Raw genomic sequence first — 20,111 nt, forward strand, 5'->3', positions numbered from 1 at the left:
TCACTGCCCAGAAAGATAGTCAGGTCAAGTTAGTTATAGCCTAATTTGGCCCTTAAATTCTTATAGGCTACATTTTACTGCTATTATAATCTGTCTTATTCTTATAAAACCTTATAAAAACACACAAAAGCTTGCATCCCTATTCATTTAGCATGTGTTTGCACTGATTTCAACATATCCTATAACTGTGGAAGGGGAAACTTGCGGTACCTCCCCCTTGCGGTTGTAATAACGCTATTGGTAGTCTGATCGCTTGCCTGCTATACTGTTGTGCTGAAATAAATAGCAACAGTGTCTGTCTGCTGAATCCTTCTTGCAGTTGCAGTTGCAGAGAAACAACTCTTATCTGGACGTGCAAAGGTATGATAGCCTACGATTAATATCTAGATAGTAGCCTACAGACAAACAGTGTTTTCAATGACAAATTCTCTTGACAAAGGACACACTCTCGTTTCTTGTCGTGTAGTCGGTAAACAAGTTTTGCTTTAGCGAAATGTGGTGTGCATGAGACGATTCTGTGTAATAATGGAGGAGATTTGCATTCGCACTTATTATTTATGAATGTGTTGGCTAAACTTGATTCTTGTTTATTTCATTGAAAATATTTTTTTTCCTTACTGTGGGATAGCTGATGGGTGAATTTGAATGTAATGGCTTCACGTTATCTGCTGTAAAAGTCAGGTTACATTTTAGATTGTTGCGGTGGGCGTATCACGTTGATCGAACTTTGTTTGACCCTGGTCTTTACTTGGGTTAATCAACTATCTCTAGCTTTTCCGTTGGTCATACGCTTTGATATATATTTAGTTATTTAGTTGTTTTTTTTTTTTTTTTTTTTGCCCAGACTCATTTTTAAATTGGCTTCTTATCCTGCTTGGTATGCTCATTCAGGCTGTAGTAATTTGAACGAATCGAATCTCTATTTGAACCAGTTCTTTTCAGTACACCAGTTGAACCGGTTCGACTATTCGGTTCGACTGTTGATTGAACTTTGACCCTGGTCTTCACTTGGGAGATTTTTCCCAAAATATTTTTTTCTGATCTTTACATATAATTATACCCAAGTTTTTTACTTCAGATTTGACTGGAATATCACAGACTTTAACATCAGTGGAATGTTTAATAGATAAAAGTTCACATTTGTGAATATTAAGAAATGAAAAGAGATCAATTAATTTTAAAGCTACTGAAACTTAATCTTTATTTTTCAAAAACAGAGTTGTGTCATCAGCCAATTGGCTTAATATTGATTGGTTTGCAACAGAGAAACCTTTCAAATTACTCAATGTCCAAATACACTTTGAATGTGGATGGTTAATAATTGCATAGGAAGCAGAAAAAGATACAGTGATACTGCCTTGACGGATGCCTCTATGTTAAATCTATGAGTATTACCATGCTGTCATTTAATTGAAGCATTGGCATTATTGCAAGTTTGAATTACATTGATAAAGTTGGGGCCAAAACCAAAAATATTAAAAGATTTAAGAATAAAAGAAAACTCAATGGAATCAAAAGCTTTATAAAAATCAAGAAAAAAAACAAGAAACCGTCATCAAGGATCATATCCGAGTAATATAAAATATCAAGAACAAGTCTAATATTTTTGAAATAAGTCTGTCTTTCATTAAACCTGACTGAAAGTCATCAATTATATTATCTAAAATGTAATTATTTTAGCAAAAATTATGGCTAGTACTTTGTAATCATTATTTAACAAGCTTATAGGTCGCCAATTTTCAAGTTGAGGGGGGTCCTTTTGAGGCTGGGATCAAATTTATAACACCCTGAGTCATAGAGCTTGGGAGAGTTCCCTTATGTAGGCTTTCTAAATACACTTGGAGAAGAAATTGAGAAAAATATTTGAGAATTTCTTATAAAACTCTGTGGTAAAACCATAATTTCCAGGAGATTTATTAGGTTTCAGCTTATCGATCGCCTCAGAAATATCTTTAATTTGAATGTGAGATTCACACAAACCTTTGCCAATATCATCAAGATATTGATAAAGATTTTTATAAAATTCTTCACAATGATTACAAATGTCTTTAATGATCTTTTAGAACAACTCCATTTATTTTAACTATTTATAGAATTGAGATGATTGCTGTTTCACTAACCTAAAAAAATCATTGGAATTGCGTTCTCCCTCATCCATCAATCTCCTTCTTGAACGAACAAAAGCACCCTTTGCTGTACATACAAGTTATCTAAAGAATTCTGAAGTTCAGTTCAGCCAATTCCAATTTTTGGACAACTGATACATTTTCAAAGGGGATGCAGGAGAGATAGATAGAGTTCCTCTAATTTGTATTGTTTGGCTTTTTGAGATCCATCCAACTTTGAATAATTGTCACAGTCATTGTCTGCACCAGTCTGTCTTCGTCTTCACTACACTTCCCACAATCCTGCTTGTCTCCACACCTGAACTAACTCCCTCAATTACCCACCTGTTCATCGTCATCATCATCTGTGTCACCTGTTGACGCATGACATGACATCATGACTTTTGCGTAAACATACACGCCAATTTCGAGTCAAGTGGCGTGTTATCTCGACGCATTTTGAGCTATCCACGTGTATCCGCATGTATGCGTGTATGTCTACGCCATTAACATCTGTGTCATTCCGCGTGTCTGTACACGCCGTCAAATGTCCGAACAGAACAAAGCAAAATGTACATCTACATCTGGGGAGCTATCTTTTTCTTTCCTAGGATGGTGGTAAGGGAACAGTCAAACATGCCATTAACCCCAGTGACGGGTAGGTTTAGGGACAGGGTGGAGGTAAGTCATATATTTATATATACAGTATTAACGTTAAGTCAACGGCGTTCATAAACACGCTGAAAAGCGATTATGCGTGTTGATAGCACGCCAAAAATAGAAATACGAATTGGCGTGTCATAAGCCATGTTTCCATCGACACTTTTTTATCCGAATTAAGTGATATTGAATGAAAAATGCCTTATGGAAACAGTAAAATTCGATGAAATTTCATGAAAATCGACTCAAATGAAATACGTTCGGTCTCATCGGATTTTCTCTTGATCGATATACGGCTAATGCGATAAAAGCTGATGGAAACGTTATTTGCCGAATAAATAATGAATTGTGATTAAGTTTTATGCCCTTTTATGGTTGCAACACGCCAGAAGACGAGTTCATTTCCGGCCAGTCTGTTTGTGCACACATGGCGGATGTCAACAAAGACAGATGTAAGTGGACAAAGCAAAAAAAAAAAAAAAGCTTCAACCAAAGGGTTTCCGTGAACCACGATCTCCCAGAACTGATGGAGCACTCGTTTCCACACCATAGTCACCTCCGCTGTCGTCGGGAATTTACGTGCATCGCCATCATCATAGCAATGTTTATAGCGCCGTTGTTTTCTTAGATTAGTTTTGCTTGTTTTTACGTGGCTTGGTTGAGTTCTAATGTATAATGTGGTCTGTTATTTCTGGTTAACAGACTGCGGCGTTGCTATAACACACCGTTGCCATGGACGCAGTTCACAGACTGAACAGACTATTTTCTTTAGCAGAAGCAATACTCGTTTTTAAATCAATAAACTCGTTTTTAAGTCAATATTTTGTGTCAAATTATTTATTTATTTATTTGGTTGATTTATATGTAATAAGCAGGATAATATATAGCGAGGCGGTTGTATAGCGAATACAACCCCTTCAACAACCGCCTCATACATTATCCCATACATATGTCGCTATTAGCTGGCACATAATAAGCATTATTAGGCTTCAACTTGTGAAATACTTGATCATTTGTTGGTAGATGGCGCAATCCGTTTTGTCTAACAAAACTTTGTTCGCAAATGTTTGCTTGAATGTTGTTCGATTCAGTGCGAAAATGAATGGAAACATCTTAAAATGTCTCAAATCAATTCGATATACCAATTTGATCGCAAAACAGCATGTGATGTCATTATGTACAGGTTTTTATTCGCTTTAAAGCCGTTTGATGGAAACACACTTTCACCAGCTTTATTCGCATGTGTTTGTTTTACCGAACTTCAGATAATTAGATTGACAAGTGGATGGAAACATGGCTATACACGCGCTACTTCATGAGATGAGTCTGTCTTGTTAGTGTTCTTTAGTGTCTATATTTAGTTCTTCAGTTTGTCTTGGTCAGTTCTTGTCTATGTTATGACATCTATGTTTCGTGAGTGTTAACTGCCTGCCTGCCTGACTACCTGCCTGCCTGCCTACCTCCCTGTCTACCTCCCTGACTACCTCCCTGACTACCTCCCTGCCTGCCTACCTCCCTGCCTTCCTGCCTACCTCCCTGACTACCTCCCTGCCTGCCTACCTGACTACCTCCCTGACTACCTCCCTGACAACCTGCCTGCCTACCCCCCTGACTAGTGTTAATTTCGTTAACGAAAACTAAACGAAAATATTTTCGTCGACGCACATTTTTCACCGAACGAAAACTAGACGAGACGAGACTAAAATCCCCACTAATAAACAATAACTGGGATTAATTCAGAAATAATTTTCGTAGACTAATAAAGACGAGACGAAAATGCAGTTCGGTAAATAAAGACTGGGCTAAAATCTATGGACATTTTAGTTCACGAACAAAGACGAGACGAAAATTACATATTATTATATGATATGGTTTTGTCAAATCCTGTCTCCTCCTCCGCCTCCTCCTCGTCAGCTCTTCCGCCACACACCCACTTTCAAACCTGGAGCGGGCGGGCACAGTCAGAGTAGCCTACACAACACGGAGCAGACAGAAGCTGGATTCACGGTGAGGCGGCGGCGACAGGTTAAAAGTAAAACATGCTTTGCACGGGGCTCGGTAGAAAGAAGAGACGTGATATATGGACACATTTTGTTACAATGATAAACTAACTAATGATGGCTAACTTTCATAGCATTTAGTATCCAGGCTGGCTATGTTACGTTAGCTTCTTAGCACGTAGCTACCGTAGCCACTTGTTGATAGAATTGTATGTGAAGTTAAATTTATGCTAACTTAGGTATGTTATACTGGCCGGGCAACTATAGTTTCAGTTAAATTTGATTAAAGCAGACAGACGCTTTAAAAAGATTAGTTAAAAAGATTTCATATGTTCTAGCAAGCTATGCCTTGTTTCACCTTAAATACTGTACCTTTATATACCATGTGAACTAGCTGGCAGGAAAGCACTTTTGTTGTATCAGTTGGAGTTTTTTTTTTTTTTTTTCACAACATTGACCTCAAATCTATTATTTTATTATTCTATGTGAACTAGCTTTAAACAGCCAGCACTTGTGTTAAGTTCATAATACACTTTATTTTATTTATTTGTTTCCTTTGTCAGGTGTATTTTATTTGTTTTAATGCAAGCATTTGTGTTTGTGTCTTTGAACCTTAACAATGTTCAAAATAAATATGCAAATATTGTCAGAACATCTTCCATGTCTGCATGTGTTCCTTAAAATTGTGTATTTTATCAAAAAGATGAGAGAAAATGTTGAATTGTGAAATAATTTTAGGAAATGTTAAATATTATCTGCTGACAAAAAAGTAAAAGGTTAAAATGATGTCCTGACTAAAACTAGACTAAAATGTTGACAGTTTTTTTTTTACTAAAACTAAACGAATAAAATTATGTTTTCTTGGACTAAAATAAAGACTAAAATGCTCGACTTATAGTCGACTAAAACTAGACTAAATAAAAATGGGATGATGTCGACTAAATGTGATAAAAACTAACAAGCGATGCTGAAACTGGACTAAAACTGAAACTAAATTTAAAAATGGCTGGTAAAATTAACACTACCCCTGACTACCTGTCTGCCTGCCTACCTCCCTGACTACCTCCCTACCTGCGTGCGTGCCTGCCTGCCTGCGTGCCTGCCTGCCTACCTCCCTGACTAACTCCCTGCCTGCCTACCTGACTACCTCCCTGACTACCTGCCTGCGCGCCTGCCTGCCTACCCTCTGACTACCTGCCTGCCTGCCTACCTCCCTGACTACCTCCCTGCCTGCCTGTCTACCTCCCTGACTACCTCCCTGACTACCCACCTGCCTGCCTACCTCCCTGCCTGACTGCCTCCCTGCCTGCCTGCCTACTAGGGCTGGGTATCGTAACAAAATGTTTGATACCGATACCAATACCTTGACTTCAATACCGGTTCCTGAACGATACCTTTTTCGATACCAATATTATGTAACCAGTTTTATCAATATAATATTACCTACATTTTTATTTTATTTTTCAGTTGTTGACTTTTTCAGACTCATATTTTGAGTATGTAAAAAAACACCAATGCTAAAGTTTTCTATGTTTCCTAATCATTTAACAACATGTTTTCTTTACTTCAATGAGCTCATTGTTTCTGCCTTATCTCAATGCATTGTTTAACAATTTGAAACTGAATGAAAATTAATTGAAATGCATCACACTGACACCTCTGATAACAGATCATTCTAAATTGTAATTTAGAAACATGCATTTTCTGTAAAGCTGCTTTGAAACGATATGTATTGTGAAAAATGCTATACAAATAAAAGTGAATTAAATTAAATATAGGCTACTGGGGGGCGGGATATATGCCTCGCGCTCAGCACACGTGAAGCTTGCCGCAAAGCACTGGCAACAGAAGCCTAATGATTATGGATGTGTCGGGAAACAACAGCAAGGATATATAATTTTAATCGTTTATTAATGAACAAGTGTTTAATAAGTCTGCTGGCAGCAAATATGATTATGGCGATGCCGACTCGTCATTCCTGCAGCAGTGAATGTGCGCGCCTAACGTTATATGGATCAGGTAATCAAACTATTCATTTCTAATTGTTTTGTTTAAAAGTAGACATATTTTGACCGTCTATAGGCCTTTTTTTCTTGTCTATGTGGCAAGTATCCCATATGCTGAGTGTCGGTTCATCTGTGACGCGCTCAAGTTCTTGCAGTCGAAGACGGACTTTGTACTCTCAAGTGTCTGCGCTTATCAGATTTACTGTGCTACTGGTCTTGGCGGCAATTATCCTGTCGAAAATATTGCATCGGGTGCTTCTGGAATCGAGTCTGGCACACAAATACACTTTGGATCAGTTCCACATATTTTCTATCCATCTGAGTTGGGACGCTTACACGCACGCACACACACACTCGCGTGTGACGAGCTACGTCTCTGAGCGGCCGCGTTTATGTTTTTTTATGGGTTTTTTTAACCATATCATTTATTTCAAACATTTAACCAAAAACACATTGACATCAGAAGGACAATGGAAACAGAAGTGCTGAAATGCGAACTCATTTCTGAGTTTTGGTCTACAAAAATGCGTAATCTCTGGGAGCACTTTGTAGAGCACACATAAGCGCTCACAAGTGCGGCCGTATTGTGCGGGATGACCCAATTGTTCATGAATGGAACCCATGCATGCAGTGAGTTTAAATGTCCCTGGTAGGCAAAACGGTGTCCTTGAATTTTTTTTTTTTTATTTATTTATTTTTTTTTACAAATAGAAATAGTAACAAAAAAACTGTGTAACAAACATTCATTTACAAGTATTAGGCCTATGTAGTTACAGTAAATCTCAATATAACCTTTCTCACATAAATTAGAGTTGTGTGGGACACTTGAACGACTCTTTCAAGGCAAGTAAGTCAAGTAGAGGCCAGTAAATTGAATGGGGATTGAATCTCAAATTGATTCTCAAAAGCAATTCATTGCAATATAACCCAACATGAATTGTATAATAAATCTGTTTTACCCTCAAAAAATGTTCACCTATCCTTTTTTCAAGATTACTTCATTACACCAGTAAGTGGTGACCAGTGTCTTTTTGAGTGTTTGAATATTTTTGAGTCACTATTACTAAACATATCGCTCAAATACAGAGTTGTTCATGTCTCAATCGAAATACAGTTTAAGAATGAGAATGATAGAAGATTTAATCTCCCATTTTGTCAAGTATAGAAGTAAAAGAAAAAAAAATAGTAATAGTCTTAACGAAAGGTTTCAATAATGTCCTTGTCCTTACATCAGTCCTAATGAATGGCCAACATTAAAGGGCACCTATTATGCCCCTTTTTACAAGATGTAATGGTCTCGGGTGTCCCCAGAATGTATTTGTAAAGTTTCAGCTCAAAATACCCCACAGTTAATTTATTATAACCATTTGAAAATGTCATTTTGGGGCCTGTTAAAAATGAGCTGTTTCGGGGGTATACCACCTTAAATGCAAATGAGCTGTATATCCCCGCCCTGCCTTTGGATGAGGGCATAACTTGATACCTATGGCAGTCGGTACTGAGAGAGTGAGAGAAATTTTGTCTGTCATTCAGCATATGTTTGAATCGGAATATATAAATAGTAGGGCTGGGTATTGACACAAATTTCACAATTCGATTCGATTTCGATTCACAAGCTTGCAATTTGATTCGATTTCGATTCAATATTGATTTTTGGACATCAGTTGCAATAAATGGCTAATTTTCTTAAGGAAATTAAATCTCTTAACTAATGCTGTAAACTATGGGAGTCTAGTTGTAGCCTACTAGGCTTCATTAGCCTAATATGTTTTGTAGCTATACAAACACTTAAATTACACTTTTATTTATTTTTATAATAAGAAGATTATATGAAATATAAACATTTAAATGGTGGCTGTCATAAAAAAACTTGCCAGATTTATTCAAATATGCATTAAATGTTGAAAAACATTAAGATTATAATGCATATGTAATATGGTGTATAGATTTAGCAAAATGCTCCTCTCTAGAGTTATTTTTTCTAGCTGACTAATGAGTTTATGTGGGTTTTCTGAGGTAAATATGATGATACATGACATTGTTTAGCTGTTTAACTGACGTCTTTCCACGGTTGAAAGTTGAAACGCTAATTGAGCGAATCAATATGACATGATACGGATTTCGATAAGTTGTACTCTATCTTTTAACACACTTTCAGATGCTCATTCATATTTATTTCGCACTGTAACTGGTATTATTAAGCCGGAAGAGAGATCAGCGCTGCTGCTTCTCTTGAGCTGCGCCAGAGCGATCTCACGCCACAGCACCAAAACTTTATTTATGTTTTTGAATTTCTAAAGAAAATGGACGTAATTTGAAACTTGAGACTTTGTTTCATATCAATAGTAACAAAGGACAAAGATTATTGCGATTTTTTTGGATGCGTGCAGCCGCGATACAATGTTCCATTCTTTCAAATGAAACAGGATGACTAATCGATTCTTGAGATTTAAGAATCGATATCGGTTCGTAAAGATGAGAATCGATTAATATCGAGAAATCAATATTTATTACCCAGCCATAATAAATAGTACGAAGAGACTCCGGCAGAATAAACACAAATGAGAATGGGCCAGTACGTCTCGGTATGGTTATTTGATACATTTATGTACTTATAGAGTTGTAATCGCGTCCCATTTGCAATTATGGATGTGGAACACACACACACAGACACACACAAACACTAATGCTGGCGCAATTTTTTGAAACTACATGCACATACTGTGATAAAGTTTGCTATACGTACAAGCGAAATTACATTTATGCGAGGGACCTGTGGTGTCATGTTTACATGTCATACATTTGCTTCTGTGGCAAATGTGAGAAGATGGCTAACTTACAGAACAAGAACATATATGCAGTTTTTAATACAATATCTTTAAAAATATATATATTTATAAACTTGTGGTTGTTACACACTATACAAACAAGGTTTCAATTATATAGCCGACACAGACATCCTACGACGACAACAACTTTAGACGCATTTGTTGTTGAATTGGCTGGCATTGACTGAAAAGACTATTTGCTCAAAAATCATAAAATACACTTACTGTTACTGGAGGTGACGGTGGATCGCAAACAGTAGATGACGATCCACAGTTGAGGATTAACTTTTAAGCCACAACAACAGGATTAACCCACGACAGAACATGTTTCCAAGAGACATTACCGGCTGTCGTTGAAACAATGGAGGATGGTGTACAGATCACCGAGGGCGGGGTCTATGCCACAACCACAACAACACTGTCAATCAAACCCCTTGCTCAATTCTACGTCACAAAGAGCTGAATCTTAGAACAGCTCGTTCTGAGACAGTGCATATGATTTATTGAGATTGTAAAAAAAAAAAAAAAACACTGGGTGGATTTTCATCATTCTAGGGTGGTTTTGCTCACACACTGCCAACATACACTTATGTTCAAACACCATGTAAAAGTGAATTTTCCATAATAGGTGCCCTTTAATAAATAAGAATCATTCTTCTGCCAACCCCCATCCCCCTCCCTCCCCCCCTTGCTACTTGATGCACAAAATAAATTAACATGCTGAACTGAATGGCCCCTTTATCCACAGTCAGTCATCAGTTTGTGTCATTCGTCGTTCACAAACAAAATCTATTTGTTTGCCCTATAATAGGCCTTTGAAGGCAAAAAAAAAAGTCACACAGAATCAATTACATGTTTTACATCAACCAAAATGTTATATCATAGTACTTGAGTTATTTTTGCTGGAAGTAAGGGTGTTACAATACCATAATTTTAGATACAAATAAAAGTTCACAATTCTATTTCTGGGTGTAATAGCTGGACATTTTAGTGCTATACATTATTTAATTATATATGCTTGCCCATTCAGCTATATATTGCTTACCCATTCAGCCTTAAAGGTTAATAGTAATCTAACTTGGCTTGCTGTTCTTGAGGTAGGCTCGAACCCGAGGGTTGGCTTGAGCTCCCCCCCATGATGGAATTGAGCGTAAGAGGATCGAGATAATTTATTGTAATAGAAGGGGAGGAGGGGGGCTGCCGGAAGAATTTGTCAATGAAATTATGTGGTGCTTTGATTGCTGCTTATATTGTATGCTCGTAATGATGATTGACAGGACTGAATGTTTAGGCTCCTCCCGAACCTACCTTTTCAACTTCATATAGCTTATACTAGCTTTCACAAAAATACATTTGTAGCGAGCAGGGGGCGAAAACCAGTCAGTATCTGGTGTGACTAGTATTTGCTTCACGCAGCGCAACAAATCTCCTTCGCATAGAGTCGATAAGGTTGTTAATTGGGTAAAAAATCAAATCATACACCATATTCCATACCAGATGGGGGCAGTATACCTCCAGAAAAATACCTCTGCATGTCTTCAAACAACACGGGCGAGCGCCGTGTTGCTCTGTCTCCCTCGCGCATATTAATCAAATCAATTGACACGATAGTAAAAGGTTGGAAGACCGCAGTTTCACATGGATCGTTTAGAGATTTTCAGAGATTAGAGACTAAATAAACAACATCTCAATACTAAATTATAAAGGCCGTTGTTCTGTCGATTTTTGCTGCCTTGTCGAAATGCTAATGTCGAAATGCTACCGTAGCTCGAATTGATCAAAGAATGCCGATTAAAGTCGTATGAAAAACAATTATAATACAATTCTGAGATAGAATACAATTCTAGTTACAATACAAAGTTATAAGTAACTACTGTATACTGTAGACTACTGTTTTTATTTTTAAAACGGTGTGAAAAGTAAAAATTATCATAAAATATTTATCTTTGACTCGTCAAAGTACACTTTTCCTCATAGTAACTGAAACTTTCATTTATTCTTTTTCAGCTGGCTGACCGTACAAATATTCATATGGTAGTAAGCATTTTTAAAGGGAAATTATACATTATAACAGGAAAATGTACCTTTTGTAAAAAAAATAAACTGTAAGTCTGCACATGCGCATAACCGGTAAGTAGCAAATCTCGATGGGTAGCATGAATTGTCTGAACACCGTCTCATAGACAAGCCGGTGCATTTCGACGATATGGGAAAATTAAAGCCCAGGCTATTAAAGTTATTTCTAGTTTATGGTATTCGTTTTGTTCCTGTTACATTTTTATCATTAGTTTGAATTAATTTGACAGACAGCATTCCCTGATGTGGACCAAGCTAGCGCCTTTCAGAGCTGCCAACTCTCAAAACACTTTTCACACACTCTCACGCCACACATCCATTTTGTAATGCACAGAAAAGGACACGGAGACCGATCTCAGCTCTCAGATTCTGTTAATTTTATTACGCAATTCAAACAATAAATGCAGTTTTGGCGCTTGTAAATGTTAGACGACAGATCCCTAGCGCACGTGAACCGATCATCTCTACTAGCTAATGGTAAAAGAACACGAACACTGTTGAAAGATACAGTATGTTACAACTTACCAAAATGTATTCCTCATGCATAATATCCACCAATCATTTTTTGAACTCATCCCTGAACTGAAATTTAGTAGTGGGCTGTATTTTTCACACGACTGACATCCGGTTCATGTACACACAACCCGCGCGAGTTACTCTTCTATTGCAGTTTGGCTGGTGGTAATGTTGCTCGCCCGCATACCGCCTCCCATGGCCGAAACTGGTATTACGACACCTGCCGGGCCGGGGCTAGTAATTTAGCATGCTAGCATGCTATATCTCGGCAGGACTATAACTTGTCAGTTTTTTAATGACATCATTGCACTTATTTCTTCTCATTCTTTTGATGTGTGTAGCTAATTTTTTGGATATTTTTACCTCAATTATTCCATATGGCACCTTTAAAAAAAAAAGTTATAGGAAGTATATTGGTTTATGGTTAAATGAACTACTTGTGGAAGAAATCTTCAAACTATTTTATAATGTATTTTAATTTGCTACCATTTGTGGTAATGGTAGTATTTTATAATAGTAGTATGAGTAGTCAATATAATGTGTTTTCCTTTTATTTTAGATATCAGTGAATATCTATGATGAAGATTGCTGTGATTGGCCAGAGTCTTTTTGGACAAGAAGTGTATAAAGAACTGAAGAAGGACGGCCACACAATTGTTGGTGTGTTCACCATTCCTGACAAAGATGGAAAAGTGGATCCACTTGGTAAGTCTCTTATTCTCTTTATTTCATCTAAATTTATGTGACAGTTAAGGACTGTTCACAAATATTTGCCATGAAAATTTGGTGCGCTTTTCACCTGTGATTTGTTCAGACCAAAGAAAATGGACAGTAACAACACTCTTATGTAACAACAATGGCTCTGCTTTTGCACCAAACATTCTTGGTGTGAACATGCTTTTATTATATTGTCCGTTTCATTTATAATATATATAAAAAAAATATTACAAATTTAATTCATATATAAAATGAATTGAATTCACCTCATCTGTGGAATGTTTTTATATTCTGAATTAAAATTAATTTTGATATTTTTATGGGGCAAAAAGTAGGAAATGTCTGACTGATTCAGCGTCATCTAATCTTAATGAAAAAATTATTTATATTTAAAAGAATGACAATATTCGAATATTTGAAAAACATCATGTGGTGTGACCAACATGTAGAAACATGCAGTAGAAAACTCACTATGTGTCAAGGGCAATAAGTCTCTTAAAATATAAAATAATTTGACCTATTTATGACGATGACTATTTATTTCAGGTCGTTAAAGCTGCAGTAGGGAGTTTTGAAAAAAAACTTTGACTTAGTCTTAGCCTGAAAATTTGAACAAGCACAATTTACAGGTCCCACCTGTAACGGTCACCAGGTGGAGTGCCCTTGAGAGTCACCAGAGGGCACTCCACACCAGATGTTCATGTTTCCCTCAAACTACATTTCCCAGAACTCACTGCCCGGACTCATCATCACTGATCACATTCACCTGTACCTCATTCACTGATTGCATTCACCTGTGTCTCATCCTGTTAGTGTGTCTATATATACCTTGTGTTCACGTTCAGTGTTTGCGAAGTCTTGTTTAAGTGTTACACTGCATTTCTGAGCGTTTTCCGTGTTTGTTTTCTGGTTTTTGACGTTGGATTGTTCTTGGATTTTGATTACTGCTGCCTGCCCTGACCTCTGCCTGTTTCCCGGATTCCCACTGTGTATTCTCTATTGTCCTGTCTGCTAATTCTCGACCCTGCCTGTACGACTAATCTTAAATAAAGCTGCATTTGGATCTACATCTCCCAGTCTCGGAGCAGTTCGTAACAGAAGACTTCGCCACACCGAGATCCAGCAACAACCGACCAACAAATGAATCCAGCAGCACAAATCCGGGAGTTTGCTGGTCAGATCGCGGCCTTGGCCCTGGATAGCCGTGATCTGTTCCAGTATACCTGGGGGTTTGTTCCTCTCGCTGCCTCCTGCTCTCTCGGTGATGAGGCTATTAAGCTGTGTTACCAGCTAGGGGCTAAGGAGGTCAACCCGAGGGAGCTCCCCAATCTCTCGGGTCTGAACTGGAGAGAGGCGGTCTCCGTTTGTGAAGAGAGTTTCATTCCAAAGCCTCATCACGTCTCAGCAGAGCTTCCAGAGCCTCGTCACGTCTCAGCAGAGCTTCCACAGCCCGCGCTCACAGTCAGCCCTGCCGAGCCCGCGCTCACCGTCAGCCCTGCCGAGCCCGCGCTCACCGTCAGCCCTGCCGAGCCCGCGCTCACCGTCAGCCCTGCCGAGCCCGCGCTCACCGTCAGCCCTGCCGTCAGCCCTGCCGAGCCCGCGCTCACCGTCAGCCCTGCCGAGCCCGCGCTCACCGTCAGCCCTGCCGAGCCCCCGCTCACCTTCCAGCCAGATACCGTACAGCCAGAGACCGTCAAACCAGAGTCTCGTCCCGCCGAGACAGCCCAGCCAGAGTCTCGTCCCGCCGAGACAGCCCAGCCAGAGTCTCGTCCCGCCGAGACAGCCCAGCCAAAGTCTCGTCCCGCCGAGACAGCCCAGCCAGAGTCTCGTCCCGCCGAGACAGCCCAGCCAGAGTCTCGTCCCGCCGAGACAGCCCAGCCAGAGTCTCGTCCCGCCGAGACAGCCCAGCCAGAGTCTCGTCCCGCCGAGACAGCCCAGCCAGAGTCTCGTCCCGCCGAGACAGCCCAGCCAAAGTCTCGTCCCGCCGAGACAGCCCAGCCAGAGTCTCGTCCCGCCGAGAAAGCCCAGCCAGAGTTCCATGTCAGCCCCGCCGAGTCTGAGCCTGTTCACGTCACTTCTGCCGAGACAGAGACGCTTCACGTCACTTCTGCCGATCCAGTGTCTCCGGACAAGATGGCCGATCCATTGTCTCTGGACAAGATGGCCGACCCAGTGTCTCCGGACAAGATGGCCGACCCAGTGTCTCCGGACAAGATGGCCGACCCAGTGTCTCTGGACAAGATGGCCGACCCAGTGTCTCCGGACAAGATGGCCGACCCAGTGTCTCCGGACAAGATGGCCGATCCATTGTCTCTGGACAAGATGGCCGACCCAGTGTCTCCGGACAAGATGGCCGACCCAGTGTCTCCGGACAAGATGGCTGACCCAGTGTCTCCGGACAAGATGGCCGATCCAGTGTCTCCGGACAAGATGGCCGATCCAGTGTCTCCGGACAAGATGGCCGATCCAGTGTCTCCGGACAAGATGGCCGATCCAGTGTCTCCGGACAAGATGGCCGATCCAGTGTCTCCGGACAAGATGGCCGATCCAGTGTCTGCCCCCGATCCAGTGTTTGTTTCTGTGTCTGTGTCTATCCTTGTGACCATTTCTGATGTAGTGTCTGTTCCTGAGCCGGTGTCTGGTCCTGAGAGGGCATCACCGCCGTGGCCGCCCGAGGGGTCTTCGCCGCCGTGGCCGCCCGAGGGGTCTTCGCCGCCGTGGCCGCCCGAGGGGTCTTCACCGCCGTGGCCGCCCGAGGGGTCTCCACCGCTTTGGCCGCCCTCAAAGCCTGCTCCGCCCTGGCCGCCCGCACAGCCTGCTCCGCCCTGGCCGCCTGCACAGCCTGCTCCGCCCTGGCCGCCTGCACATCTTCCTCCGCCCTGGCCGCCTGCACGGCCTGCTCCGCCCTGGCCGCCTGCACAGCCTGCTCCACCCTGGTCTTCCGTCCTAGTCTCCAGGCCCTATTCTGCTCCACAGGCCTGGCCCTCCATCCCTCCCCCGGATCCGCCTCCGCTCCACCTCCCTCCTGAACTGTTTTTGGAGCGTCTGGAAGCCGCTCTTTGGGGGGGGGGCTATGTAACGGTCACCAGGTGGAGTGCCCTTGAGAGTCACCAGAGGGCACTCCACACCAGATGTTCATGTTTCCCTCAAACTACATTTCCCAGAACTCACTGCCCGGACTCATCATCACTGATCACATTCACCTGTACCTCATTCACTGATTGCATTCACCTGTGTCTCATCCTGTTAGTGTGTCTATATATACCTTGTGTTCACGTTCAGTGTTTGCGAAGTCTTGTTTAAGTGTTACACTGCATTTCTGAGCGTTTTCCGTGTTTGTTTTCTGGTTTTTGACGTTGGATTGTTCTTGGATTTTGATTACTGCTGCCTGCCCTGACCTCTGCCTGTTTCCCGGATTCCCACTGTGTATTCTCCATTGTCCTGTCTGCTAATTCTCGACCCTGCCTGTACGACTAATCTTAAATAAAGCTGCATTTGGATCTACATCTCCCAGTCTCGGAGCAGTTCGTAACACCACCCCCTTGCTCTCTGCGGCCCTACAGCCCTCCCTCCACAGCTCCTCCCCCACTGTGGACCCTGCCATAAACGCGCAGGCTAGTAAGCAGGGCCACCGATGATGGCGGATAAACAGCTATGGCACATTCACTAGTACGGACGAAACATTAAATAAGGCCTGCCCATACTTTGACTACAAACTTGGTCCTCAAATCTTTACGTATTTTGCAATACATGTAATGTAACTTTATAACGTTGCACCCTTTCTATAAGTTATAAATAGCTAGTAAGATAATGGTAACGGTAACTAACGTTACATATGTAATATAATTCAAGTAATTATTCTAGCGATATGTGGTCCTAATGCTAGATAAGGTTTGCTAGTACATTTGTAACGGGGTTCAGTTGTAATGGGAAGAAGGAGGCGGGAACCGGCGAACGTTCAACAAGTTTAATAATAAATAAACAAATACAAAATAAAAGTCTAAGCAGTAACACTTTATTTGAAGGGGTGTGCATAAGACTGACATGACACTGTCATAAACATGACATAACACCTGTCATGAACATGAAGGAGTCTTTATGAATGTTTATGACTTTTGTCATTAAGTGTCATTCTGTAAATTATGACAATTTTAATGCAAAGTTGACATTGTTTAAAATGTCTTTGTTATGACAACTTGACATTAACAAAGACAAAAATGTCTTGATTATGACAACTTGACATTAACCAAGACAGAAATGTCTTTGTTTTGACAACTTGACATTAACCAAGAAATCACAACCTGTCACAAATCTGTCACAACAGGTCTAATCATCAAACTTAAAGAAGTCATTTAGCTTTGCGTTAACATTACCCTGTCATATGTGGTTGGTTTTGACTTTGGCCATCATGACACCATTATAACTGTGTGTCATGAATATTTTACTTGTCCTCAAGTAAAGTGGAACACATTGTACTAGTTATAAAGATGTCATTAAGGTTATTACACTGTCAAATGCTTTAACAACAGTGTCATTATCTGATGGTCTTCGGGGTCTGTTAGACCCCAAATGAATTTTGCTTGAATTAAAAAAAATGTTCTCTTTTTCCAAATGGTATGAAACTTGCTACGGCTCTCAACACTGTCAAGATCTACAAAAAAAAAAAAATTAAAATGGAATTCTATCTGTTTTTATGTAGGCGTGACAAAAATAGTCACACTCGTGGTCTTCGGGGTCCATTGGACCCCAAAAAATACCATTTAATTTTGTAACAGAACAAGTTTTTTTTGTATACAAATATTATTTTACTGTTTATTAATGATTTTACTCAACATTTGTGCAGTTTTTGGAGGATTTATGATATCTTTTAAATATCTATAAATTAATAAATAAATATTTATTTATCATTGGACTCAAAATAGACACAATTCATCATCAAAATCAGAAATAACGCAGAACACAGACAGAAATGACAGAAATTAAGTGGCACACTTCCAACAATGCAAAAAATATCCACAATCCAAAATTATCATGCTCACACACATGCACACACACACAAACACACACATATAGAGGAATACAATATACAGGAATACATACAGACTATAAAAACTATTCGCTTATCATTTGTAAAATAAAATACTCTAAAATGCAGAACCACCGCAAAAATAAATTGGTAACACTAAGACACATTGAAAATGTGCACACACACACACAGGAATACATTTGTAAGGCTATAAAAAAAATAAAAGAGATGAGACCATCTGTTCTATTGTTCCAAACTATTGTTCCTAGTTATTCGATTTTCTACCCAATTTACTTTTTTTTTTTTTTCAAATATTTTATTTTTACTGCTTTATTTGCTAATTTGTTATTGCTGTTCAGTTGAAATAAATGATCAAATCCTAAGACTCCAACATTTCTCTTTGTAACATGTTCAGGTTTGATTCTAATCATAATGTATTGAAAAACTGTTGTTTTTTCAGTACAAAAACAAATGCTAAACTTTGACAAAAAGTATTTTATTTTTGTTATGAGTGTGATTTTACAATATTTAGATATGAATCCAACTGAATCCAACTTTAGAAACTATATCTTTCAGTAATTCAAATAGTTAATAGGCCTAGTGAAGCTCTATAGCCATCTAGTGGAGCTCTATAGCCATCTAGTGGATAAAGTGACTTATTACAAATTTTAACCTGTTTTTTCCAAAAATTAGGCAAAAATCTTACATTCAACCTTGTAAAATTATCTTACAATTATAAAATTATAGAAATAAATAAAACAATCATAAATCCTCCAAAAACTACACAAATGTTGAGTAAAAACATTAATAAACAGAGTAAAATTATATTTGTTAAAAAAAAAAATACTATTCTGTTACAAAATTAAATATTATTGTCTGGGGTCCAATAGACCCCGAAGACCAGAATTGTTACTTTTTTTGAAGACCATCAGAGGGTTAATATTTCCCCTTACCTCAAGTAAAGTGGAACACGTTGGACTAGTTATAAAGATGTCAGGTTGACAGGTTATGATTTCTTGGTTAATGTCAAGTTGTCATAATCAAGACATTTTTTGTCTTTGTTAATGTCAAGTTGTCATAACAAAGACATTTTAAACAATGTCAACTTTGCATTAAAAGTGTCATAATTTACCGAATGACACTTAATGACAAAAGTCATAAACATTCATAAAGACTCCTTCATGTTCATGACAGGTGTTATGTCATGTTTATGACAGTGTCATGTCAGTCTTATGCACACCCCTTCAAATAAAGTGTTACCGTATAAGCCAGCAGCCCCTCACGGACAACACACAAAACAGAACATAAAATCTCAACGTAAAATCAGGCCTGTTCCTCTCTCCACTGTCATGGCTTCTTTCGCTTGTTTATCGTCATCGGCTTTTTCTTTTACCCGTTTTTGTTTTATGAGCAGGTGCCACACGAGAAATTGCCTGTTTAGGTTGTTTCTCCGCCATTAGCTGCAGCACACCGGCAATCTTGAGTTTAGTTTGAACGACTGTACGCGCTGTGCAAGAGAGGGGTGTGATCAGCACGTACACAAGTCTGATTGACACTAAGACATTCCTCCTGGCTCTAATTGGTTGTTTCTGACCGGGAGCGGAGTATTTCTGAAAATGGCAATAGGACCACTGGGAAGAGCCAGAGGAGCTTGCTTTTTCAAAGATCTGCTTCATATTCTATTGCAATATTTGTTTTAACAAATATGTAAAAAAAAAATTGTTGACAAAAGTTACCTACTGCAGCTTTAAATGTCATGTCTTAAATGTCATGATTTTTATGAATGGGCTATATGCACGCATAAGTTCCGCATTTAACGCAAGGATGCTCGTCAGTTTCCGGTTGGGGAGATTAAAGCGGTGGAAAACCGAGGAAAACGGGATTATGGCAGAGTCTTCAAAATTTACTGTCCTCCCGTCTTTGAAACGAAACTTTCACACGTTTAGATGTACAGTAATTTTATATATAGTTATGTTTATTTAATATAATTTTAAAAAGAAGCATAAACACAACGAGGGGTGTGACTAACGTTTCTTTACTATAACCATGGAGTATAAAATTCAATATAAATTCTCGGTATTGCATTCGACTCTACGATTGGCGGAAGTTATCGAGCATCCTTACACCTTCACCGGAAATACCACCCATTAAAGCAGGGCTATGGAACTGTGGCCTCT

General features: G+C 39.5%; 2 protein-coding genes across 4 annotated transcripts in view; one reads left to right on the forward strand and one right to left on the reverse strand.

The window, feature by feature from the left end:
• cfap100 (cilia and flagella associated protein 100) overlaps positions 1–20,111 on the reverse strand; it is a 43,748-nt gene that overhangs the window by 14,701 nt on the left and 8,936 nt on the right. The gene's annotated exons all lie outside the window — the stretch shown is intronic.
• The window catches only part of aldh1l1 (aldehyde dehydrogenase 1 family, member L1), a 59,550-nt gene continuing 39,668 nt past the window's right edge, over positions 230–20,111 (forward strand). Inside the window, exons 1-2 of the mRNA XM_039655637.2 lie at positions 230–360; positions 12,751–12,896. Of these exons, the coding sequence (XP_039511571.1) occupies positions 12,767–12,896 (130 nt within the window). The 5' untranslated portion in view covers positions 230–360; positions 12,751–12,766. The remainder of the gene's footprint in view (positions 361–12,750; positions 12,897–20,111) is intronic.

The sequence above is a fragment of the Pimephales promelas genome, chromosome 8, assembly GCF_988280905.1.
Source record: "Pimephales promelas chromosome 8, fPimPro1.hap1.1, whole genome shotgun sequence".
In the NCBI taxonomy this organism is placed as follows: Eukaryota; Metazoa; Chordata; class Actinopteri; order Cypriniformes; family Leuciscidae; genus Pimephales; species Pimephales promelas.